This window comes from Hoplias malabaricus, chromosome 3, assembly GCF_029633855.1.
Source record: "Hoplias malabaricus isolate fHopMal1 chromosome 3, fHopMal1.hap1, whole genome shotgun sequence".
NCBI lineage: Eukaryota > Metazoa > Chordata > Actinopteri > Characiformes > Erythrinidae > Hoplias > Hoplias malabaricus.
The window spans coordinates 28,708,666-28,734,520 of NC_089802.1; the positions used below are offsets into that span (position 1 = coordinate 28,708,666).

General features: G+C 42.6%; 1 protein-coding gene across 9 annotated transcripts in view; it reads left to right on the top strand.

The window, feature by feature from the left end:
• The window catches only part of ccser2b (coiled-coil serine-rich protein 2b), a 75,005-nt gene that overhangs the window by 1,155 nt on the left and 47,995 nt on the right, over nt 1-25,855 (top strand). For all 9 annotated transcript variants that reach the window (XR_010801859.1, XR_010801860.1, XM_066663657.1 and 6 more), the window contains 2 exons: nt 17,322-18,650; nt 19,002-19,195. Coding sequence is in view for 7 of the 9 variants with exons in the window: in XM_066663657.1 (XP_066519754.1) it covers nt 17,363-18,650; nt 19,002-19,195 (1,482 nt within the window). In the remaining 2 variants the exon portion in view is untranslated. The remainder of the gene's footprint in view (nt 1-17,321; nt 18,651-19,001; nt 19,196-25,855) is intronic.

Genomic DNA, 25,855 nt, shown 5'->3' on the forward strand with positions numbered 1-25,855 from the left:
TAATTACATATTCATTTACCTGGACTTACTAAATGAACACGAAGAGGCGGAGTTACTTTCTTATTTCTTGGAAATATGTTCTACGTCAGTGATTGTAACTAGCAGAGAGGAGTTTTAGAGGTTGTATCAAATGAAACGCTCTTTATAACTTCGGCATGAACGGACAAGGCTGCAGATCTGTAAGCCTGACTAGACGTGTATACGCAGGAGTGTTGATATTTGTGACATCACAAAAAGAGTTCTGCTTGGATTGGAGAGTGGGCAGCACGTGATGAAAAGTTATACAGTGTGTTGTAAACACCATTAAAACCATTATTTACAAAATATGGGCCCTTTAAAGAGTCACCCTGGAACAAACTGAAGGGCTGGACCTTGGCTTCATCGGCTGTAAACAAATCTTCTTGCAGCTGTGATAGTTTTTAGGGTGGGCTTTCACCCCTTTTAATGATATATCTTGAAGGTGGGAGGAGCCTGGGGCAGAGTTGTCTTTGCGTAATGCATGCTGGGAATTGTAGTGTATGAACATGAGTGGCTGAAAACACTGAAAGGATGAAATGTGAAATGACAAATATCATAAATACTCTTTTGAATAATTAGAACAGCCATAACATTAGGACCGCCACCTTGTTTCTACACACAGTCCCCTGTCTGTGCACTTTGTAGTTTAGACAATGATAGAGAAGTCCATATGTCTATTATTTGCAGTAGCACTGCTGTATCTGATCCACTCGTACCAGCACAACACACACTAACACACCGTCACCACGTCAGTGTCACTGCAGCACACCTGGTCTGTGTGGGTCCTGGTTATTGAAGAACAGGGTCAAAAGGGGCTAATAATGTATGCAGTGCTATAGATACAGGACTACACTATGTGATTGTAGAACTACACTGCTCCTGTATGGTCAACAGAGCTGAGGGAATGGAGAGGGTGGTTGTAATGTTTCGGCTGATTGAAGTATGAGAGATTTTATGCTGTGACACATCCTTTTCTGCATTTTTAATGTGCACCGTGTCGTTTCTCTGCCAGCTTGATTCTTGTGGAATCCATTGAATGGTGCGTCTTCTGTATTAAAGGGCCGGTATGAGGTGTGAAGGTCAGAGGCATGTAATGTATGTGTCCTTTTGGAGATCTGCTATGGTCTGTCCAGTTTTGTTCGTTCTGAGCCATGGCGTCTCTGAGGCCTCGCTGCTGTGATCTGCAGCGTCTCTCTCTCTCTCTCTCTCTCTCTCTCTCTCTCTCTCTCTCTCTCTCTCTCTCTCTCTCTCGTGTTCCTTTAACAGTACAGAGGGGATTACAGCGCTTTCTCCATGGCTGCTAACACGATTAGCGAGCTGCTACTTACACTGTCTGGTCAGAAACATTAGCCAGCCAGACATTTCACTTCTCACATGCTCTGTCACGTGGTCTCCTCTGTTAATTTGAGGCAAATACATGTAAATAATTAAAAAAGTGTCTTACCATAACAAACCACAGCACCAAAGTTCAGATTCAAAACTGTTGGGTGCTGGAAATCCTTTAGTGGGCGGTGGTGAGCAATGTTTGTTTATTTGAGCTCCAACTCTTTATGTTGTTGTTTGTGAGCTAATAATTATCGACTGCTAGGAAGCAAGCTAGTTTAAAGCAACACTGGGTAAGATTAGGTGTTTTTGCTCTGGTGCTTCCCCTATTGTTTCAGACTGTAATTTGCAGTTCTGGCACTGTCCTGAAATCAAAGAGGATGTTTGGTTTTCTACCCTGCTCCAAAAGTTATACAGTGCAATTTCTGCAATGCTGAGCCTGGACTAGTAATGACAGATGCCCTGTTCTCCCTGTTACAGCTCAATGGAGCATCACAGTTAGTTTGAACCAGTCATTTTAAGGAGAAAAAACTACCTTGTGTTGCTTTAAAGGCACACTATGGAACCTCCCCTCATTATGTGTCTTTTATTTCGGGTCGCTTACCTATCCACCAGAGGTCTTGCATCACGAAACCACATCAGTTCATTTGCATCAGTTAAGATTTGAGACAAGCAGCCTCTGGTGGCCATGTAGGTGAACTACAACAACAAAAACAGCTGCTAAATCCCAATGTGCTGTTTTCCAAACTGTTTTTCTCAGGTATAGAATGATGCCAGCGCTAAAATAAATATTTTTAATCATGTTCTTAAACATTTACATAATTTGTTCGAGTTTAAAAAAAAAATAAACAAAAACATACAGTGCTTCTTTAATGAGCCAACATAACCACCACATGCTTGTAAATTGCTATAGCGACTGTTAATATGGCAGTTTTATGAGTGTATCAGGCCAATTTTTACTGCACCACCCTTTAATAGACACAAAGCCTGAGTGTATGGGCTAAAATGAGCGGCTTGCTCCTGTGTCCTTCCCATGTCTTCTGTGGCTTTCTGCAGTGTCTTATATCCATCGATAATTCATGCTCTGGGTTCTCTGGGTGTGGTGTGTGTCTGTGTGTGTGTATCCAGGCCTAGACAGGCCGGGGTTAGTCTGAGCATGATCTCCAGCCTCTGCCAATCACCCAGCTACTCTGCCTTTTTTTTTTGTTTAATGTGTTTTTGAACCCCAGCTCTCCAGGCGACTGACACTAGTTCCTGTTTCTGTTGATACAGGAGTGGGATTAACCCGCTGTGGCTTTGGGGGTCATCATATGAGTTTTTTTTCTTGTTGCTCTAGCTTTGTTTTCCAAGTCCACGATAAATGCACTGGAGGGACTTGACTTCATTCAGGCCAAAGTCTACCTGAGCCACACATTTTCCACATGTGATAAGAGAGGAATGCCCACTCAGACACTCTTGTCTTGAGATCAGACCTGCGTTTGTTTCTGGGATCTGCATGCATGGAAACACCCCTCCTTCTAGTGTTATTTATTTATTTTTTAAATGTAGAGAAGCCCGGTTGAGAAGGGGGACTCTCCTGATCCCTCCCTTTCCCCAAATGCAGCATGACAGACGATCCCTCTCGTTATTGGCCCAACCCACAGATATCATGTTTAATTATATAATTTTTACGACCAATCAGATCCAAGATCTTTATCTCCACTTGCTTTTGAACAGAATGTAAACATGAGCATTGTTTGCCGTCAACACACCCAGCTACATTTTGTTTATTCCCATTTCAGTGGAACTGGCCATAACTGTCAGACCTGCTCTGAGAGCTTAGGGACCGTCTACAAATAGAACAAATTTAACACGTTTTAAGAGCAGATCCTGAGGTGCAGTCACACACAGTGACCCTTTGAATTACTTTTTAAAACACAAGTTACCGGCCAAACCAAAGTAGCTGGGCCTTCTGTATCTAAGGGGGAGTGGTTTGAGGACCCCTTACTGATACTGATATCTGCAGATGCTCAAGTCCCTTTATATAAAATAATAAAGCGTAGTATTTGCTTATAACATACCCACATTCTCCTGTATACCAAATACAACACAAGCTCAGTGTAAATAGCACTTATTATTTTATTTTTCTATTTATCAGTTCATGAGGCAACAGTTCCTAAGTAAATAACAGAATTATTCAACTATAAGAAAGCATCGGCGCTCCTAAAATTACTGTCCGTATCAAAACTTAAGCAACCCATTATGAACTTAAACAGATGGCAGCCTCAATGTCCCTAAAATAAAACTGTATTAGTAAATCAATTACATCTTACTACCTTTATTGCCATGAATGTGGCCCTATGAGTAAATATGGCGTCAATTACAAACTAACTAACTATTTATCGGTTGTACAAATAAGTTTTAAAGCATTTTTTGTAACACTTATCGTTTTATTGAGGGGGGGGGGACTAAAAATGAAGCATTAATATGCTATGTTCACGATCGCTAATATTGTAATCCCCTTCTTTAAATCGTTTAAACCGAAACTCACGTAATTATACTATCCCAAGAACAGAACAAACCCAAGATATCGTTCTCGACTTAATTTTGAGGTAATTTTATAGTTAAATAAAATGATAACCTTTATTTTTAATATGGCACAAGTTACAATAAAATAGTGGGAGAAGGTTTGAATTTTTAATTACAACTTTACAGTACACACAAATATTTTAAAACCTGTTTGTACACCTAATAAAACTGTTATTTTGTGAATGTTTACAAATATTCACCCCTCCTCCTCCTGTAGAAGAAGATGTGGTATACTTTGAGGGGCCACAGCTGGACTCTAAAACCTCTGGTCTACGTTAAAAACTAAATTCACGGTCCCTTTACCTTCAGTAAACCGTAGAGTATCTTCAGGAGTTCTGCTGAAATTCCCCTGTGTTTTAATATCTGAATTCACCAGAATCATCCTGTTATAATCGTGGCAGATGTTCTGATCAGACGGATACCGGTTGGTGTCTGAACATGTTGTGTTTCTCACCGCTCGGGTGCCTTCACGTCTGCTTCGTAAAGGTCTTTTATCTGTCCCCTGGCTGTTTGTTGTTCCAGCTGTGTGGCTGCGAACCTCTTATATGGCTTTGCTTGTGGTGACATCATTGTTTAGGTCTTGAAAGCTGTCCCTCAGTAGCCGGGCAATTTGCGCTCCTCCTGGGGCATGAAACGGTGGAACGAAGGGTGTGGCTCCAGCGCTGAATGAGCCTCAGGCTGTTGCTCAAACATAACACGCACTAGTGATGAAAGTCATTATAGTGATTTAGGCATGTGATAGCACACACCTCGAGGTCTGTTTTCAGTTTACGTTTGTGGTATTCAGTGGGTTGATGTTTTGATTCCACAGAGCTGCGCAGATGCGTTTGACACCTGACTTCACTCACCCCAAGCTGCGTGTGTGTGACCCTATAGGAGGCAGGAGCGTGGTGGTCCTGTGCTAAGAATGGGGTCTTTGTGTTTGTGCAGTGAGGGGGAATGGACGAGTGATGCTCTGATCCTGTACAACGATCACATTGTGCTACGGAGGGAGGCTGTGGCGCTGCTAAGGGAGACGGCCACTTGGGAATGGCTTCAGAGATCCGACTGGCCCATTTTGTGGCCCAGTTTGGTGGAGAAGAGGGTGGGCTTTGGGCTGGGGGATGTCCTTCCGCAGCGTCCTACTTTGCTGAAATGTGTGCTGGCAGACTAGAGTCCGGCAAGATTCAGAGCCTTGATGAAGCGGAGTCTTGCCTTGTATCAGCTTAATAAACATACCAGCTGCAGAAAAATACCAGCCCACAGGGTTCATTGCCCCATTCAGGTAGGCATCACAAGCAATGCTGAATGAAATCAAATACACCACAAGGACGGTGTAGATACATAGTAGACAGAGGAGGAGGAAATCCACACACAGTTATTTACCTGAGCTGCGTACAATCTGTCAAGGTTTAAATATTAAAGACACCACTTCAAAAGCATATTTGTTGTTCTGGCTGGTTATCTCCACAGAATTGAACATAGCCGCAGGACTGAGAGCGGGTGTTACCTGAAGATTTGCGTAATGTATTTTCCAGCAAAAATAAAAATAAATCTGCGAGAGTGTGGCAGCAGTTAACACAATGTAAAGGGAAATGCTGCTGTGAACATTAGGTTATATTGAGCAATAAGGGAGTTTAGATTCTAAGCTCATATCTGATATATGTCATGATCATGAAAGATAAAGATGCAAAAAATAATAGCAATTACATTAATAACTAAAATAAATTCTATAAAATCTACTGAGAAAACATCAGATTTCTTACTAATATACTTGAGAAGAACTGAATACAACATGAGACTTGAATAAATGTTATAATATACGAGGGCTGGAGGATTTTGTGGGAATTTCTTATTGTGATTTTTCTGAGCAATATTACAAATTTGATTTAAATTGTGATTAAAATTTATTTTTTATTCATTTTTTTTAAAGTAAGCCCAAGCCTTTTTTTTTATAACCAAGACTAAGAAGCAAGAAGATCTCACCTGTAGTTGTGGTTATGTATATAGCATTGTCTGCCTGCTTCTAATTGGTCTAACTCTGTTATAGAAGTAAAAAACAACCCCCTGCTTAAAACTTGTTAAAGGAACGCTAGGTAAGATTTGGTATTTTTGGGCTCCCCCTACTGTTGCAGTTAAATAGTGCAGTTTCTGCAGTGCTGACCCCAGAACAGCAAAGACAGAAGGTCAGTTCTCCCTATTTCAGCTCAGTGAAGCATCACAATCATTTTGAAGCTGTAGACTTAAAGTAAAAATACTACCTATTGTTACTTTAAGACATTGTTGTTCATAACAATAATTAAAACCCACTCCCTGTTTAAATTCCCATTTATATTAATGTACCTCATGACCTATGACGATTATATTTCTGAGCACTGAAGTGGGAATGATGAAGAGACTCCTGTCCTTTCCCCCCCTTCAGAAGACCACTCTCTTCTGTCTGATGTGGCCTATGTTAAGGATCATATAATACGGCAGATTAGTTTTCAGATGCTCAGAGCTCTGGGCCTGACCATGGGAACGGAGCTATTTTAAGAGCGTCCTCCACACACCTGAGTGCCCAGATCGGTTACGGTTTTCGGTGAAGGTGACCTGAGCTAGCGCCATCTGCTAGCATGAAACTTTGGCGCCTGAATCCTCTGAGCAGCTCTCTGTGACTAGCCTGTGTCCTTTTTGGTGTCTCGTCAGTGCTTATTTTCATAATAAATTCACTTAACACTCGCTCTGCAGCTAAGTTAGCCAGATGCTAATATTGAAGAAGACAGTTCTCCAGTGACTCTGTAGTCTTGACCATCTGTCTGTCCAGATGGCTAATAGTTGTACTCAGTTGTCCTGTAAAGTTCATCTCTTGGTTTAGTTTTTAGATTACATAAGATATTTAAAGGAAGTTTACTTTCTCAGAATAACTCATTCTTAATTTGCAGTGGTTCAAGTGGATTAAAAAGGGAATAATTTTTACAGCTGTAACTTTGTAATTTGCTAAAAGGTCTTCCAGAAAAGGGGGAACGCTGAGCTCTTTCAGAAACATATTTTTAAAATAAAAACATGGATTCTTAGCCTTTTTTTAGTTTTCATATTTGGTGCTAAAAAAGAAACATACAGGTCAAAAGTTTTTTTTCTGATTTCAAATCAAACACAGATTGAACAGACGATGTGCACCGTTTCCGTATCGTTCCAGTAAATATTGATGAATGGATATGATTAAGAGTAACCAGAGAAAGGGCTAAGTAGTTATTATCATTATCCAGGCAGAAGACATGAGGTCATTCAGTCAAAGTGCTGTCTCTCACAAGATAAACTGGTCTACAGCAGTCCAGGGGTAATTAGGTTTGTGCAGGAAACCACAGAGAGGTATGTAAGGAATGGAATTACACTGCAGGATAATTTGGGCTGTTGTTGTCACAATTATTCAGTTTCATTTTGGAAAGTGTGCTAAAATATTGCATTGACATTCTTCAGTTATGTCCATTTTTTATGGGGAAGATTTTAAAAAATCTACGCTTAAGCGTTAAAATAACGCTTTCTGATTTGGACAGTTTACCAACTTGTTATTTTTTTGAGAGCTAAACATGGCTCCCGAGTGCCGCAGTGGTCTCTGGAAGAGGCTGGCTCCCACTTCTCCCACCATCTCTTTGCTCAGGGTTCTAGCTTAGCGGATGTGACAGATCTGGGCAGTTTGCATTCTCTCCAGAAATTTGGACAAGAGAGGGCATTTTTAAGGTGGTATTGTCGAATACTGTGATTGTATGTGTTTAATTGTTTATTTGGAAAAAAAGTAATATATTCTCATGTCCTTGTCCCTTTCTGCCTGAATGAGGCCAATTGCATTATTACTTACCAAATAAGGGCAAGAATGGCAAATATGTGCTGGATATGGGTTTAGGAGGCTGATATCAGAACGCTGCTGGCTTGTCTGGGGACGATTTGGACTTATTCGCAGAGAGAATTTAATGTGGAATGAGTAACATCTTCATTACTCATCATACTGACTCAGTCGCTGTCGGTAATTTCAGTTTTGCAGTTCTGTCGTTTCTGCCCTTGGAGTCGTCAGTCGGAGTCAAAGCCAGAGCCAGGCAAGAAAAGTCCAAAATATTAACCCACCTGCTTTCCACTAAGAACCACAGGCAGAGGGGCTTCCTGATCAGCACAAGGACGTTCCAATGGCATTTGCTGTGATTCTCTCTCTGTCTCGCTTTCTCTCTCTCTCTCTCTCTCATAACATAAATTACAGCCATTCCTTTGAAGGTGGGCCACACAAAGAGAATGCACGTTCCTCATATTTTTCCTGAAGGACTGTAAGAGGATGTAGGAGTGAGTCTGGTGCCAGGTTAAAATTACAGTGCAGGCAGTGTACAGCAAGTGGAACGCTTGTGTTAATTTAATAAGAGCTCTGATAATGATTGTCGAGAGCTCGTTCATGGAATGCAGTTTCAGCAGATCACAGATCACAGCGTGACTTACACACAGGCTATAAATCCAGCTTCAGAAAGAAACTAGGCTACACTTCCTATTGAGCAGTCCGTCAGCTACGATGTACGGGGAGTAAAAGAATTGACAGTCAGTCGGCGTGGCTTTGGGGTCCTGATTCGATCCTCTCCTCGTGTCACTGTCTGCGAGGAGTGGGTTGTGTTCTCCCTGTGTTTGTGTGGGTTTCCTCCAGGTGCTCAGAGCGCACACATGAGCAGGCTGTGGATACACCGGGGTTACGGAAGGTGGATGTATTAATTAATGAATGAATGCTGCATGCCTAAAATATTACACATACAAATGTGTCTGTTTCTAATCTAGATTTACCCCAAAAGTGTTAAAGTAATGTATTATATCAGGGGTATCACCAGAAATTTGGCAGTTATGGCCTGAATTGAAGACCTCTGGCTGTTACTGATATTACCCACATACATAGACAATACAGATTCTTTCCTTGGTCATTTAAGATGTGGCCATGACACTTATTAATATCTCATAGACTCATCACAATGTCATATTTAGCAAGTGAAGATGTGTCACCTCCTTATGGTTCTCCTTATGACCCATAGTGGAACAGGGTGTTGTCAGCTATTCTCTGTAGTCTGTTTAACACTGTGTTAGTGTGTGAAGTGTAAAGACGCTAACCTGTCATCAAAGCTACCTCTCATCTCTCTGTGACCTCTCACGGCGTTCATCTGTTCAGCTGTGTGCTGTCACTCGGTAATCAAAGGTGCGGCCTTGGTTCCACTCCCTTAGCAAACGCTAGACTGAGACTGAACACGTGTGGCAAGCATTCATTCTCTTTTCATTGCTCTTCTGTAAATGCTTCATCCTGACAAGGGACTACCTGGATATAAGTGAGACACTCTGGACACTCACAACTATGACCAGCAACCCCCTCTATGGTCTTTGACTGGGGGAAGAGACTGGATCATCTGAAGGAAACCCACACTGACACAGGGAGAACAACAAATTCCACACAGACAATGGCCCAAGAGGAGAACCCTGGACCCCAGGACCCTGGAGCTGTGTGGCATTTCCACAATGGAATATCAGTACAGGGTGGGCCATTTTATATGGATACACCTTAATCAAATGGGAATGGTTAGTGATATTAACTTCCTGTTAGTATATGGGAGGGGGAAATCTTTTCAACATAGGTGGTTACCATGGCGGCCATTTTGAAGAATAAAGTTACGTTAAAACCAAGCACATCATTGTTTTTCTTGTGAAATTCCCAATACGTTTGTGTCACATGACCCTCTTCCCACTGAAAAAACAAAAGTTGGATCCAAAATGGCTGACTTCAAAATGGCTGCCATGGTCACCACCCATCTTGAAAAGTTTTCTCCCTCCCATATACTAATGTGCTACAAACAGGAAGTTAATATCACCAACCATTCCCATTTTATTAAGGTGTATCCATATAAATGGCCCACACTGTACATCTCCAAAATGATCAGATTTTGGTTACAACAATGCATTGTTGTTGTTAGAAATTTACAAACATGCATTAAAATATTCATACTGTACTTGTTCCATAGTGGCCAACTATGACTGCTGGTTGCTGCATAGTCTGTATTTTATATATTAAATCTAAAGGTTGTAGTGCTAAAGTAAAAAAAAAAAAATGGATCTTACCCTTTGGAATGAATAATGCCACTGCTTCATTCCAATGTCAGTTCCTGATTGTGTTAGTATTGTAGTTAATTTGACACGACAGGCCTGCGGTTCAGCTCCTGAAGGCCTTAGCAAGTATAGAGCTCGCGTTGTTTTGTCTCCTATTGTGATGCTTTTGTTTTTTGCACATTAAATACTACAAACAATTCAATAAAACAATTTAATAGACAAATAATGAAATGGCCTGGGAATTAAAGACTTTGCTGCTTTGCAGAAATCTTTGCCGGAAAACAGTTGATTTTTTCCTTATTGTTTTTATAAGAGTTTTGGAGTCATACTCCAATTAACTGTTTTTGGAATAATTAAATACATTACATCAAACTTGTATGTTTATTATTAATGAGATTTGGCCATAGCCCACCATTCGTCCCAGTAACTGCCCCATACCTGCATCAGAGTACATCTCGGCTTGAGCCGGGAACACCTTTGTGCTAAACTTCCCTGTCTTCTGCTCTGTGATCCCTCCTTGGACCGAGTTCAGCAGAAGGCAGTGCTTGCTCACTGTGATGTTCTTGTTTGCCGGTGTGGAGTGACTCAGCTGGCTGAGGCCAGACTGCAGGGCATTTGTTTTGAACGTACAGCCTTCAGCACAACAGCTCTGTCTCTGTTCATGACATACGCTGTGTTTGAGGGGGTTGAACTGACTCATTATGGATTTTATAGCACACTGACACAACAAAAGCAAAAAAAAAAAATTAATCAGGGGGTCTCGTTTGCAGCCGTAACACTAACTCTATGTGGTTTTGTTTTCATATCCATTGCCCTCCACTGAGCCACTGAGATCTGAGGTGATTTGAGGTCAGTTTGATTAATCAACCCATGCCTTCCCAGCATTACGAGTGCCTGCTGTTTGCAGCTGTAGTGCCTGTGTTTAAAGCTAGTTTCAGGACATTTTACATTGTTTAACTCATATGCAAATTAATTTCATGCAGAAGTTTGGGCTATGAGGGGTTTCCCATGTAAAGCCAGTTGAAGGCGTATGTGCTAACCAAAACAAATATATTCTTCAGAATTTTGCAGCATCATGTACTGCATAAGGATCAGCATCTGGTTTTAAGATGGGAACATGCTCCTGAAAATCTGAGAATCATAAAAGCTTCAGGTCTGAGATCCTAGGCCCATTACTCTGATGATTTTGTGAGCAGTTGTCTAGCACACTCGTCTAAGCTCTAGAGTTGAATCACGGATGTTAAACTAGGTCTCTCCCTCTGTCCACACCTCCCCAGGGCAGACTTGATGGGTGGTCAGTCGTGTAATGTGTTGCCATGGAGACATGTATGATGTGCCTAAAATCTGGGTCTTGAATTTGGTCGGTCTGTGCTGATTCTGATATACGTTTACCCTCCAGGTCTGATGCTTCATTCCGTACACACTTGGGCAAGCTCAGGTGGAGCCTTGGGTCACTGGGCATGGGGAAGTGCGAGGAAACGGAAAGCGTATTTGAAAAGGTTAAGGCTTCTGCTTGGTCGCATCCTCATCTTCTACAAAGCCATGCAGAGTCCTTGCCTTTAGACTCGAGCCATGCTTTCATCTCCGTAATGGGGGTGTGTATAATGTGCCATTGTGGGACTGAAAATGGCCTTGTTGGTTCTCAGCTGAGCACTCGAGCCCTGATCTTTACCCTCTCCTCTCGTAGCTCTTCAGCCTTCTCTGATGTAGTCTGGGTCGGGGATGTTTTGCTTGGGGCATTAATGAATATGGGTGAATGAAGTGACTTGATCATGTTAGGTTAAAGCAGGGCAGATAGCCAGGGTAGATAATGGTATTTGCAAACAGGGTCTCTCTACGCTTCTGTACTCCTCTAGCACAGGCTGGACATGGGTATTGTGACCTTAGTCTCATGTGGCACCTCCATCCTTTAAACCCAGAGCTATTCCATGTGTGTTTGTTTTTCTGCATCAGTGTTCAATGTCCAGATGATGGTGATGCTCTTGGGAATAGAAGGAGGAGTCGGCGCGCTGGCACAGAGGCACTTAAAACCCAGACACAATCAAAATTTAATGAATTTAAGCAGCTTGTGTTCTTCCTGGCATAACAGAGCACTGTGACTCTGGGTTTGAGGTCTTCTGGGTTCCTGAATACATTCTCGTAATGAAAATGCTAAGCTTGGAGGAGAAGTTTGAGAATTTTAAATGGCTATATATTATTTATATCCTTTATTTATATATGTACTCTGCACATTACACTTTTCTTATACTATCTACCATTCTGGTCTTAAAGGAACACCATGTAATATTTTTACTTTAACATTTTAAAGCATCAAAATCTATGGGAAGCTTCACTGACTTGTAATGGGGAGAACTGAGCCTCTGTCGTTGCTCACCGGGTCTCAGCACTCAAGAAACTGCACTGTGTATCTTTTTAGAGGAGGGTAGGAACCCAAGACACCTCCCTACACCTCCCTGATTTCTGTACAAATGAAATGTAAAAATTAATTACACTCTGCAACTCTAGGTGGAACCCAAGAGCAAAGCTACAACATTTTACATAGTGTTCCTCTAATCCAGTCCAAGTTTTTGCCGGAGTAATATCCTACCTCTAAAATTCATTCCTAGATGTTGATAAGAATTGTCGGCTTCGCATGAACCAACTCATCTCAGCTTGTTGAGATAATCCGGTTGACTGTTTGTACATCGTGGCCAATTTGACATGAGCTCAGATGCAAATAGGTGGTCTCTGACTTTTGCACAGAGTGGCTGAGAGGTTACTGACCCTGTCTTGACCTCTGGTGCAGACTTGGGTATAGATTTCTGGGCTTGGAGGAGGCTTAAGCCCTGAGGTGAGAGTGTGAGGAAGAGTTGAATGTGGGTCACAGTATGCGAGTGTGTGTGTGTGTGTGTATAGAGTGGGTCAGATCTCAGCCTTTTGAGGTCAGTAGGAATAACTCTGTATCAACATTTTGTGCAGAGCCAAATATGACTAGTACAATAAGCCAGAGCAGCTTAAATATGAATTTCTAGGTTAAACACTTCTTAATACAGCAGTGTGCAGCTGTTATAATGACCACACAAGGATGGTGTGGGATATTTAACCCTGTCTTACCAAATGTTTCATTGGAGATTGTGGCATGCTCCATGGATGGCCTTGTTTTACCGTTTCACATCCAACAAACTGTATTTTAGTTATAAATTATATAAATTAAAAACCGTGTCCTTGAGTCGGGAACCCACACTTGACACAATTAATTTTGATGCACTGAAAATTTATTGGTGTTGTATGTATGTTTGTTAATTCATTAGTGACTAATGGACACAAATATTGCAACTGCTGGAACCAAATCTTGCATCTCCATTTTGGGCTTTTTAAAAAATTTGATTTAATTTAAAAATGCATTCATTCATTAGGTAAAATTTTTTTTTTAAATATATTAAAATGAGTTTTCCTCTAGAACAATGTGGCTGTTTATACCTCTGTCTGAAACACACACACACACACACACACACACACACACACACACTTTCTCTAGCCCTGAGTTCACACTGCGAGCAACATTTCCATTTTAATGAGTTGGTAATTTCCTGCATTGGAAGTTAGATGCCACTAATGGCAATGAGAAATGGGCGGAGTTAGCGAAAATGAGCAAAGTTGTACCAGTGGGTGCCAAGAAAGGTGTCTCATGCTTTAAATCCGCTACTCTGAAATAGCACATGGTATCCCTGAAACCATGTACACTTTGACAATAATGAGCTTAGCACTCTTCTGGTATGAACTAGGGTCTTATCATGGTGTCAGGAGCGAGCGAGTGTGTGTGTGTGTGTGGTCTTTCCGTTTTGATGTACTGTGTCTATGCCTGTGAGGGAGATGACTGTGAAAGTTGTTGAGTGTTGAGGAATAGGGCTGTACAATAATTCAATATCAATATATATTGCAATATAAAATGTTTCAATTACATTTTTAAAAATTTTTAAACACATTATTTTACAACATGTCACTGACTGACAGATGTTACAGGGTGCTGTCGTCAGTTCATTGCACTCCCATTTTAAAGTTTGTTTAAAATATTAACATTGACAAAGCCAAAAGATGGATGTTTGATAGTGATATCCTGTTGTTTTCAGTTCTTGGCAGATTTCTGTGGCTTTTTTTTTATTGTTCATATCGATGTCAGAATTTTATCGTATTGACAGTAATTAAGAAACACATGGTGATAGAAATTTTAGCCGTATCGGGAAACACTCTTCTCTACCACAGCGGTGATTCATCCTTCAGTGTCGCCCCACACTGACCTTCAGATGCTGCAGCAGACAACTTTCATCTTTTCTCACTATCCACAATCTGCAGAGCACACCGAGAGTACATCTGCAAGTTCACACTCATGGAAATTATGTAAAATGAATTCATTGCTAGAAAATAATACACCGTAGAAGTATGTTTTTATTGAATACAGATACAGGCCATGTAAATATACCCTTAGAGGTGCAACACTGGTCTTAAAATCTAAAATCTGTCCTTGACTTAAGGGCGATAAAGCAGGATAATGTACACATGAGTGCAGAGTACACACACACACTGTGGTCAGCAGGGCCCCTGAGCTGAAAACAGAGCTCTATTGATTGCTGAGTAGCTTTTCACAGACACTAGCCATAAATCTGAGCATCCTCTGAGCTACTCTCAGCTTCCTTCTCCACGCTGCTGTGATTCCTCTGGGTTTAATGATGGCCTTTTTGCCGCTGTCTGTCCCTCATTTGGATCTCAGTGTCTCTTACAACTCTCTCTATGATTGGTCCTTTTTTATGGTCAACGTCATCAATGTTACCGTACTTTTCAGTTCCAGAAAGAAAGCCACTCCTGTGCCAATGGATTGTTTCTGGATGCACTCTGACTACACCACGACCATGAATGGGATGGAGCAGACACAGAAAATGAGTGAATAAATGTTGCGCGGGTGCATTGTCGGACTGCACTGAGCCTTATATCTGTGAGCACAAAGTCGAGTGAAGGGTTTTTGGTGTGCAGTTCAGCACACCAACACAAGTGTTGATGATAAAAACCCGTTTTTGAGAGAGCAAATTTCAGTGACTGGAGTTAGAGAAACAGAGTGGTTTGATAATAAGCCAAACAAGATGGCTCCACACTGTTTAGAATTACAGCTGGCCAGCTAACAGGCACGCATTGTTTAGCACAACAGATGATTTAAATCTTAAAACACACATATTTAGAGAAAAAGTCTCATACATGTGAGCACAAAGTCGAGTGAAGTGTCTTCTGAATATTTTGTTTTTTAGCTTCAACTGGGCTTGTGTTCCCACCCCCCCTACTCATTTTCAGACTGTGACATCAGCAGTCAGTGAGCTCCCACAGCGCCCCTTCCCTGTGACACTCTTAAATGCACATAGTGAACTTTTTTGCGGTGTGCTTAAAGACACAGAACAGAAATCTGACACACCACACACGTCATAAATACTGCCCTCTTTTTTGAGATACTGTCCACATTTTTAAATACCGCAGTATGCAGTGCTACTGTTACACTGCCCAACCCTACTGTGCAATGATGAGCATGATTTAGATGATGCAGAGGGGGAGGGGAGGATCAGAATTAAAGCATTGCATCAAAAGTAGATTTTATTTGTTTATAAACAGTGGATGACTTAGTCGCTCTTCCAAGGAATATTACATAATCACAGGGACAAGAGACTTTGTGACAGATCTGCTCCCCATGCACTTCCGACTTCCATGTTTGATATGTTCTGGGGAAGAGTAATAGGCTTGTCGCTGTGTTTTCAGCTGCTTTCAGGAATCTGTCCCTGAGTCAGCTCTTCAAACCCTTCTTTGCTACTTGCTAGTGGTTCAGGCCATGGCCTTGTCTGAAGGCTCAAAACATACTTTGAATCACTCTTGTAGATTTCCTGCAAAGATTAAGCCATTCTTCTACAGTTAGGGAAGGGCAGAACCTTGCTAGGGGTGAGAGCTGACTTGATATTCGGTAACAGATTTCACACCCTGTAACCAGGCGAAATTGCATGCCGTCAAATCTGATCGTAAATATGAGTGCATGTTGAGATTGTTGTTGAGATTTTAACACGGTAAAATGCGCTAAGGAAGGGGAGGAGGACAGTGCAGTTTGAACTCATACTCCGCCTACAAGCACAGCCATTGGTTCACGATTCTTAGGATTCCAGCTTTTAACTGGCTCACTACCAAACCCTACAAACCACATCTCTCCAGGTCACTGTGGCAAAAGCTGCAATTCTATTGGTCAAAGGTGGAAATTTGCCTGTAAAAGTTCACCAAACTTGAGCTTGGATTGTTGTTTCTCTAGGTGTATTCCTGCCTTGTGCCCAATAATTCCTGGTTGGCTCCCTGAACTGGAAAAGCAGTTACAGACCATGAATGACTGAATGAATATCTGTAGGGCCACGGAGAGCCAGAGGGTATACAATGAGAGGACTCTGTATCCTTCATATAAATTTAAAACAGTACACTTTTCATAGTCTTTAACTCTACTTTGCTTTCTACAGCATTTTACCCTCAGCCAGGGATCTGTTTCTGAACACTAGTGACCCCAGTCTATGCAGCACTGATATTTAAAAGCGACTGTCAAAGGAGTGATTTTTAGGATTCACTGTGTGTGACCAATCGTCTCCCTAAATCTACAGTTTGTCATGAAATCAAGTTCCCCTTTCTCCCAAATGGAGGAAGTTGAACTCGAGTCGGACCTTGAGTAACCTGTCATTAAATCTTATGAGCCATGTTGTAACTCATTACATCAACCATCTCCCGAATCCGATCACAGGTTACATGCCCTGTTCTTGGGCTGAATGGAGACTTTGTGATCTCAGGCTTATGAAGACATCTTGATGGTCCTGCTTGGTCATACTTCAGGCCTTTAGGTAATATATGGGAGAGGATTGTATACAGAAGAAAGGCCAGGGTTGTTTGAGAGTCCCTCTGTTCTCGAGTCATTGTATCCTGGGTTGTTTCAGGGCAGGGGCATGGCCTTTTATCCCATGCACATGACGCCTTGCTGGAAACACCATGGTTGGAGATCACGGCCCTATCAACAGCTGGCTCTCGAGTTGATTAAGGGCGAGGTTTTAAGGTTTGTCGCTTGTGTTTTTCTTCTAAGATGTCGTCAGCTCTTTATGGGTGTCTGTCGTGCAGAAGGGTGGGGTTGGACCTGTGCTGATGGGGATGAATGTGACTGACGATGACTCAGATGAAGGGTGTAGACTTGGGCTGACTTCAGTCGTTGTCAAACCCACTGCTGTGAATGAAATTAGTCACAGGGGGGAGGTTCCTTTTACACGGGCATCGCTAATCCTCCTGTCTCCTTTTGTCTTCCCCAGCTCCTGCCTTGTGTTTAGACCCATGGTGAGGGAGGTAGCTAATGGAAGACACGGCCCTCAAGCAGCCCACCATGGTCTCCAGACTGCCCAAGTTTGGCTCTCGTGCACCGTCCGCAGCAGGCCCCCTTGCCAACGGTTCTGCTCTGCCTGTTCCGAGTGCAGGGGGTAAAGGGGTAAATGCGGGAAAGCTGAATGGGGTCATTCGACCTGCTCCTTCCCTCCCTATGAAGTGGAAGAAGGACAGTGGAGAGAAGGTCCCAGATGCTGGAGATGAAGCTCATGTGCAGCAGCAGCAGCTACGCCCTACAGTGACTGTTAAGGATGGCGGAAAACCCTCTGTCGTCTCTGTGGGTAAAGCTCGCCGTTCCATCCCTATTCCACCCAACACTGGTCCCATCCCTCAGTCCACCAGGGCCAATCCACGCACTAATGCCCCTAAACTTCCCTCCCCCAGTCAGCCTCTGTTCAACCGCAGAGCTGGAGTAAATGGAGTCAGCTCTGGCCTTCCGAGACCTTCATCATCCACCTTGTCCCTGTCGAGCGACAGTCTTAAATCGATCTCTGTGGAGAATGTGGGGCGCTCCCAGAGCTTCAGCCACTTGAAGAGCACTACCACCCCTGCAAACCCACCCTTGACCCGCTCCTTCTCCTTCAACCGGGCTGCAGAGTTGGCCAAGGAGCTGCCCAGGCCTTTAGCAAAGTCTCCACTAGCTAGATCCCCTGTCATTCAGCCCCCTCTGGTGTTAACTAGTGAACGAGGGGATGCCTTTAGTGTCATGAAGCCCGCTGTAACAACTACCACCTGCTCCATGCCACCTACAGCCCTAAAGAAATCCCTCCTGCCCAACAGCACTAAGCCGTCGGCCATTAGCTATAAGCTAATGCGGCCTTCACTCCTCAAGCAGCCTCGCACAGGGCAGTCAGGGAAGGTCCAGGTGAAAGTGGACACGGACAGAGACTCTCAGGAACCAGCTCCTCACACTTCTGAACTATCCAGCCACACAGAAAATGATGGACCTACTCCTGATGAGGCCAAGGATGCTGATGGCATCCAGGGTCTGTCTCTGGAGGGCCCAGAGGACATGTCTCTGTCGTCCACATCGTCTTTGGAGCGTAACGACATGAGCGAAGAGTATATAGACGACTTTGATGATCTTGGTAATGGAATTGGCATCCAGCTTCTGTCAGCTCAGGAAGGAGGAACCGTCGAGACTGGGCTCTTTGAGGACGACAGCGCTCTGGTCAGTCAGTCTCAGGAGGGGTCGTCAGTGACCAGCCTTCACAGCTTCTTGTCTGAGACGGTGGACTGGGCTGAGATGGGCCTAACAGGTATATCGTCTGTGATGATAACAAAATGTTAAGTATTAAAACATAAAAGTTTTATTATATATGATTAGACAATAACCATAAAACTACAGAACACAAGGTATTTTTATCTCAAAATTACAGTTTCAAACTGAATGAATTTGATGCTTCACTGTCCTATAATAGGGAGAATAGAGCCTCTGCCGTTGTGATTCTGGCCTCAGCACTGCAGAAACTGCACTATGTACCCTCTGGATGTGGTGAATTACACTCTGCAACTGCAGGGGGAGCTCAGGAGCAAAAATACCAAACCTCACCTAGTGTTACTTTAAGGAGTAAATGGCATAATCTATGCTTTTACCATGTGCTCTGTAGGTGGCCGGATGGACGCCTCTCCTCACTGCGCGACTCGGATGTCTGCTGGAGGAGACTTGGGGCAAGGTTCCTCGCTGGACCTCTCGCCCTCGGACAGCTCGGGTGGGACGTACATGTGGGACGAAGAGGTTCTGGAGCCGCTCGGAGGAGCAGCACTTGGCTGCGGGAGCTACGACTCTGACCTCAACAGCATTGTAAGTCCTTTAGATTGTGCAGTACACAATGCCTTTGACTCCTAAACTCAGACCCACCTCACTGACTCAGTAACTCCCTCAATTCACTCATTCAAGTGTTTTAATTGATGTAATGCAGCGTCAGTTAGGTTACACCATTCTGTAGTCTGGCAGATCAGCTCTAAGCAAATGGTGCACGAGGGGTGTAGAAAATGCCCCAGCGTGATTATAAAGCCATATTAACACGAGGGGTGTTACACAATTACACAGAAGAAAATGTATTCAAATAATTTAATTAATCACAAGTTTATTTGCTCATATTTGAGACTAAATTCGAGCTATTCCTGTTTAATATCAGTGAGCTTAAACAGAATTGATTTATCATTGTTCAATCATTCATGAACAACAAGTTGCACACACACCTTCACACCACTAGGGGCTGAATCCCATACATCTTTCTCTACACTATGTAGTGCACAATGTAGTGGTGTAGTGGTATTACTTTTATAAATCTTTAAAGTGTATTATTTAGGGAGTAGGCCATTGTTTGGGACAGAGCAGAGTTTACATGAGGTGCCTAGAAAAAAACAAATACAAAGCCAGCAAGTTTTTTCCCGGTGGTCCCCGTTCTCGTTGAGCTTTTTCCCCCAGAGGCATCCGTATTTTTCCTTTGTTCAGCTTTTTTATTCATCGCTGACGTCTACACCATGTCTGAGGAAATGTCTCACCATAAATTTGCTGCCGTCTGTGTCTCTGAATGTGGAGGCGAGAGAGGAGTTTATGTACTTTTTTTGGTGCAACTATTAGCAATGTTCGTTCTGCTACTGACCAGTCACTCATTGTAGTCTGCGTCAGTGTGATGCGTTGTTACTTTTCTGGAGCTCTGGCACATCGGGCTACGGTGTAGGGTTTGTGACGACTTGTTGCCTACAGCATAGGATTGACACAGAAACATAAATTGGACTTTACAATTAAGTGTGCGTGTGTGTTTGTATATTTTGTGTCAGGGACAAACATAAGTAGCTTTAGTGAGGCAAAATGCACAGAATCACAAAGCACACGACATGGATACCAAAGAGTGATCTGGACACTTTACAGCATTATTCCATTTGCTCCTGTATTACCACACTGTCCACACAAACCAGGTCTCACGGCTGTCAGTGTTTCTTCATTCACTAATTATGGCCAGGCCAGAGCACCACGGCAGCGCTACTTACAAACAATAGTAAATACAAGGAGCTGGATCCAGTGTCGTCATCGTGTTACAACAGACTCTCTTCTCAACAAAACAGATACACACACACACGTGTATTTGAATATTGTGCTGTAATATAATATACTGTGCTAAAGAGTATTCTTGACCGAGTGAAGGACGAGGTCAGTAGGTCTATCAGTCCCTCCCTGGGGAATACACACTTCAGAGGACTCCTGACCTCAGCACAGTCACTAGAGCTGAGGTCATTTCTAATGTCATTGATGGCGTAATGTATGGATGTATATTTGTGAATGGTCCAAGTGTATAAACACTAATGATAGTCTAAATCAGTCCTTTTCTCATATTGTCAGTGTCTCAGTCATGTGTGTATGTTACAGGGAGGAAGTCGGGATTTATTAAGAGTGGGGGAGATTTTCTTGTTTTTAGCAACAAAATTCAGTGACACTTACAGGGGAATCTTGTGGTCCTGGTTTCAGCGCTGTGTTCTTATTGGCTGCCTTTATATCATATATGGAGCTAAATCACTGGTGTATATAGTATATTTATCTGAATTTTAAATATTTGAATTATATTTATCGGAACATTTTATATTTGTGCTATATTTATATGACATTCGATTAAAAGAAAATCAGATAAAACAATGGTCAGGTTAAAAAATAAATAAATCAGATAAATTCAGATCTAAAAACCTTTCAAATCTGAGTTTGTTAGATTTTTTAAATCTGGACATTTCAGCCGGTCACTTGTTCAAATGTATCAAATGCCATATAAATATAATTCATATATACAAATTCAGGTAAATATTATTAAAGAATAATGTGAGTGTGTTGCCCTGTGAAGGACTGTCGCCCCCTCCAGGGTTTGTTCCTGCCTTGCGCCCAGTGATTCTGGGTAGGCTCCGGACCCACCGCCGCCCTGAACTGGATAAGGGTTACAATTAATGAATGAATTAATGAATAATGAAAAAAAAAAAAATACAAAATTCAGATTAATTAAACTGTTCCAGGAGGGGCCTGGAGGTTGTGGGTTCGATTCCCGCTCCGGGTGACTGTCTGTGAGGAGTTCTCCCCGTGTCCGCGTGGGTTTCCTCCGGGTGCTCCGGTTTCCTCCCACAGTCCAAAAACACACGTTGCAGGTGGATTGGCGACTCGAAAGTGTCCGTGAGTGTGTGTGTCTGTGTTGCCCTGTGAAGGACTGGCCAGGGTGTATTCCCGCCTTGCGCCCGATGATTCCAGGTAGGCTCTGGACCCCCCGCGACCCTAAATTGGATAAGCGGTTACAGATAATGGATGGATGGATAATTCAGATTCAAATACCTGTCAGTTATTTACCTTCATAGTCATGCCTTCTTTAATTATTTTAATGCAAGGTCAAAAGTACTTCTTGTGAGTGCTGACCACTGCGTAGGTGAATGTATGTAAATGAGTTGGACGTCATATGGAGTAGAGAGGGTATGGTACATCGCTTAAAACGACATGCTCCATCAAAAGATTCAATTTCAAAATAGCAATTCAGTCCATGACCTCTATGATATGGACCATTTCACCCAGCGTACCCCTCTCTGCAGTTGGGAAGGAGGTGCTGGACGCAGTGCTCCTCAGAGAGGAGTTTGATTTAGTTTGAATGCTAACCCATTGTCCACTAGGGGAACATTTTGTGCTGAGCCACACAGCCTCTGCTGCTGGAGCTGAGCCACAGATCGTGCCCTTTTTTTTTTTCTTTTTTTGAAGCGACGCCCATCTGTTCGCGTTCTAATTGGCTGTTGCGTGTGGTGATTCCCTCTACCTCCTTCAGCAGCCAATCAGAACGCTCGCTGCATCCCCGGTCAGGAAGCAGGACTACGGGATTAAAGGAGGGAATGACGATGCACTTACTGCTCAGTGGGGCCTCACGGCATGGGTTTATCTTCTTAAACAATGACTCTGCAAGCGTTATTTAGTTCCACAGAGAACCACGTGAAGTCATGGATAAAGGTGGAATATATTTAAACTTTTAAAATGATGTTTATATCAATTTATTAACATCACATGAGTTTCTGTTTAGTGCTGAGTGATGGAGTAATTACTGAACCCTTGGTGCTGTGATGTGGCCCTTTAAGTGGTGTTGGTTCTTTACAGAACCACTGCCTTACTGGAGAACCCCTGGAGAACCTTTATGTAAAGCTTTTTAAGAACTCGAGGTCAGTTCAACTGGGTTCGAAGGAAAGCTGATATGTTAGAAGATTTTTAAATGACCTTTTTATTCATTTTAGCCTCTGTATAAACGAGGAAACCACAGTAACAACACAGCAGTTTTCACCACGACATCCAATAAAAAAAGGAACAGCACTGTCTCCTCCCTCAACAGCCATGGCTGAGGTGCCCTTAAGCAAGGCGTGTATGTGGGTATGTGGGCGCTCACTGCCTCTAGTGCAGTAGTTTGTGTGTGTGTGTGTCTACTACCACGTTTGGGCAATGACAAATAAACGCATGTTACCTGCTGCAACGGTTAAGAAACCTTTTTCCACACTGTGTGTTAGGACAGTGTCACTATCTGCAGCTTCACCTTAATAAAATGTCACTGTCCACTGTTGGACTTCTCCAGACAGGGACTGTACCCTCTACACGGCTGCATTTGCAAGTGGGAAAGGTAAACACTTGGGTATCAATGTACTCTGGTGTTTAGTTTGAGAACTAGTTCCTTGTGATCAGCTGCAGTGATTTAGTGTGATCTGTGCGCCATCTTGTGGCAATTTGGCGCCATTGCAAGCTGTTCCCCAGGAAAAACTGCAGCGTCATGCAGGCAGCCGAGGCTAGTCGTTGCTATTCCGCTGAAGGATTGGCATGGTTTAAGGATTTAAAGCTTTTTAAAATGCATGGGGATGTTTTGCGAACATCTGACTTCTATTCTGAAACACTCGAAGTGACACGATAAGTTTCTAGACACCATGTTAAATGTTCATTTGTGTGCATCCAATTTCTTTAATATCCATAGAAAAGCTTGGAGTGCAGCGAGAGGCTATAGAGCAGCTGCACATGAGCTTAACATCACCTTGGGTGCTTTGACATGTTGTGTGTAACACAAACAGTATTAACACATTAATGCCACCTCCTTGTATCTACACTCACTGTCCATTCCCTCAGCTCTGCTGCAGTATGTCCTGCAAACTTTATTAGCCCATTTCCCCGTCTTCTACAATGCTCAGGACTCCCACAGAGCAGGTAGGCCTAGTACTTGGGTGCTGGATCATTCTCAGTGCTGCAGGGACCCTAACGTGGTAATGGTGGTTTAGTGTGTGTTTTGCTGCTGGAGTTTTTAAAACCCTCAGTGTCACTGCTGGACTGAGAATAGTCCAACAAGCCTACAGCGTCCTGTGGGCAGAGCCTAGATGATGACCAACAGAAGCTCTCACATCTAGAGTAGATGTGGTTGTTTGTGTGTACCTTTCCCACACACATAATTTGATATTAAATAACCAAACCTCGTCTCAATCCATCTGGAGTGTTTTCAGGGATCTAGTAATTGATCAGGAGTATGTAGGAGGTCTGAAGCAATTTGATCAGTAATCTGTAGGGGGCAGTGGTGGTCTGTAAAAGAGAGGCAGCCACACACTGACTCACTCAAGATGGAGAAACTGCTGAAAGCACATACAATGAGTTTGGTGTTGGTTTCAGTAGCTCTTGGTGCACATCCATTGACAGCATTCCACACTACTAAAAATAAACACAGTTCTACCACACACACACACACACACACACACCTTGTCATATCTGCCAATGTTACATTTTGTGAAGTTATATATCTTATCTTAAGCTTGTAATTCTTGTAGGCAAGAATAAGGCAGGGAAGTGAATTACTAGAAGTAATGCTGGGGTGTGATACTCTAAACCAAGGTAAATAAAGATGCAGTAGGAAAGTCCAAAGTATGGAGTATTGTGTGTTTTTTTTAAAGGTCTGTCTGGGAGTGTGATGGCATGGGGAAGAAGCTTCTCTGTAGCCTGGTTTTCCTCAGATAGTGCCAGAGTTAATATTTGCAGGAACTTATTGTTGCCCTAAAGGCGATGTTCGCGATTGTAATCAAGAAACAATTGTAATAAATATAAGATGTTTTCTAACCATTCACTAGCCCTCTAATCTGCACCCAAAACCCTGTCTAATGTGTTTATGGAGCCCCAGTGTCTGGAAATGAGTGTAAAAAAAAAAAAGTGTCTTTGTCTGGTATGCTAGGCCTTCTCTCTCCCTGCTCATAGCAGAGTCATCTGGAGTTTATTTTTAGACAGTGGAGAGGAGTCTAAACTTTTAGGATATCGCTCTATTCCTGCTCCATGGGTGTGTAAAATTGATTATTTTTGGCTGTTTTAGGATCACTTAAAGTGGAAATGTCTTCAAACTCAGGAGAGCACTAACTGCATTAGCGACAGTGCTGCTGCAAAACTAAACTCGAGTTAAAAATTAGTTTCTGTGGGAATAAAAACTACAGACAAGTTACACTTCAGCCGCGTACAAATAGCTGTTGTCCCCCCCCCCCCCCCCCCTTAAACACACCCTTCCACCTTAAAAGACATGGAGCATCTGAATGTGAACAAACTGAGTTTCACCACAATCAGGTGTTCCCTTTAAGTCACGGTAACACAGACTTTTTTTTTAAACCAGTGAAATCTCATTCTTTTAACGGAATTCACCAAGACAGACATTTCATATTTTTCTTTAAACAATTTATGAGCAAAACTCTATCCAAGTTTGGTGAACTGTGGTAAAAATTTCCCAGGTTTTTTTTTTTGTTTGTTTTTAAACTCTTTATGGTGAGTGTGTTAGCCGGTTTGTTAGCTAATCGTTCCAAAATGGACTGTTTACATTGTCCGTCTTTCAGCCCTGTCTATTTCACAGATCGACGCACACTGCCCATGTCTAGCATGACTGAGCTGAGATCTTGTCAAATATAAAACAAGCTGTAACGCTTAATGTGATCATAGATTAAACACATTTCCAAGGCATGGGCAGATCGTACTTTGTGTGTCTGTTTCCCCCTACAGTGTGACAGTAGTGGACATATTGCAGTAGTAGAGGTAGATTGGTCAAAAATAGTGGGGGTGGATGTTACAGAATTGCATTTATAAAACGTTATAGGAGAAAGATTTTTAACCGGAGGACGTTTTATAAACATATGAGGTATTTACTTGACATTTTCATGAGCAGCGCCAGTTGGTATTGCACTAATGAAGGGTATGAGGTAGTAAAGTGTCAATAAATTATTACCAAGAGCCACAGTAATCATCATGTTCAGAGTGCAGCATGTGTAACACTTTACAAATGGAGGCGTATGGAGTTCCTCAGCCTCTGTTCAGACAGTAGGAGGTCAGTAGTGTCCTGCAGTAAGGAGACTCAGGAAGGAAGGCTTTCTCACAGCACAGTATAGCTGTATCAGTCTTCTGCTGAATGGGCTTCTCTCTGTTTCTCCTGGGGATGTGATGTATTGCCCATAATGG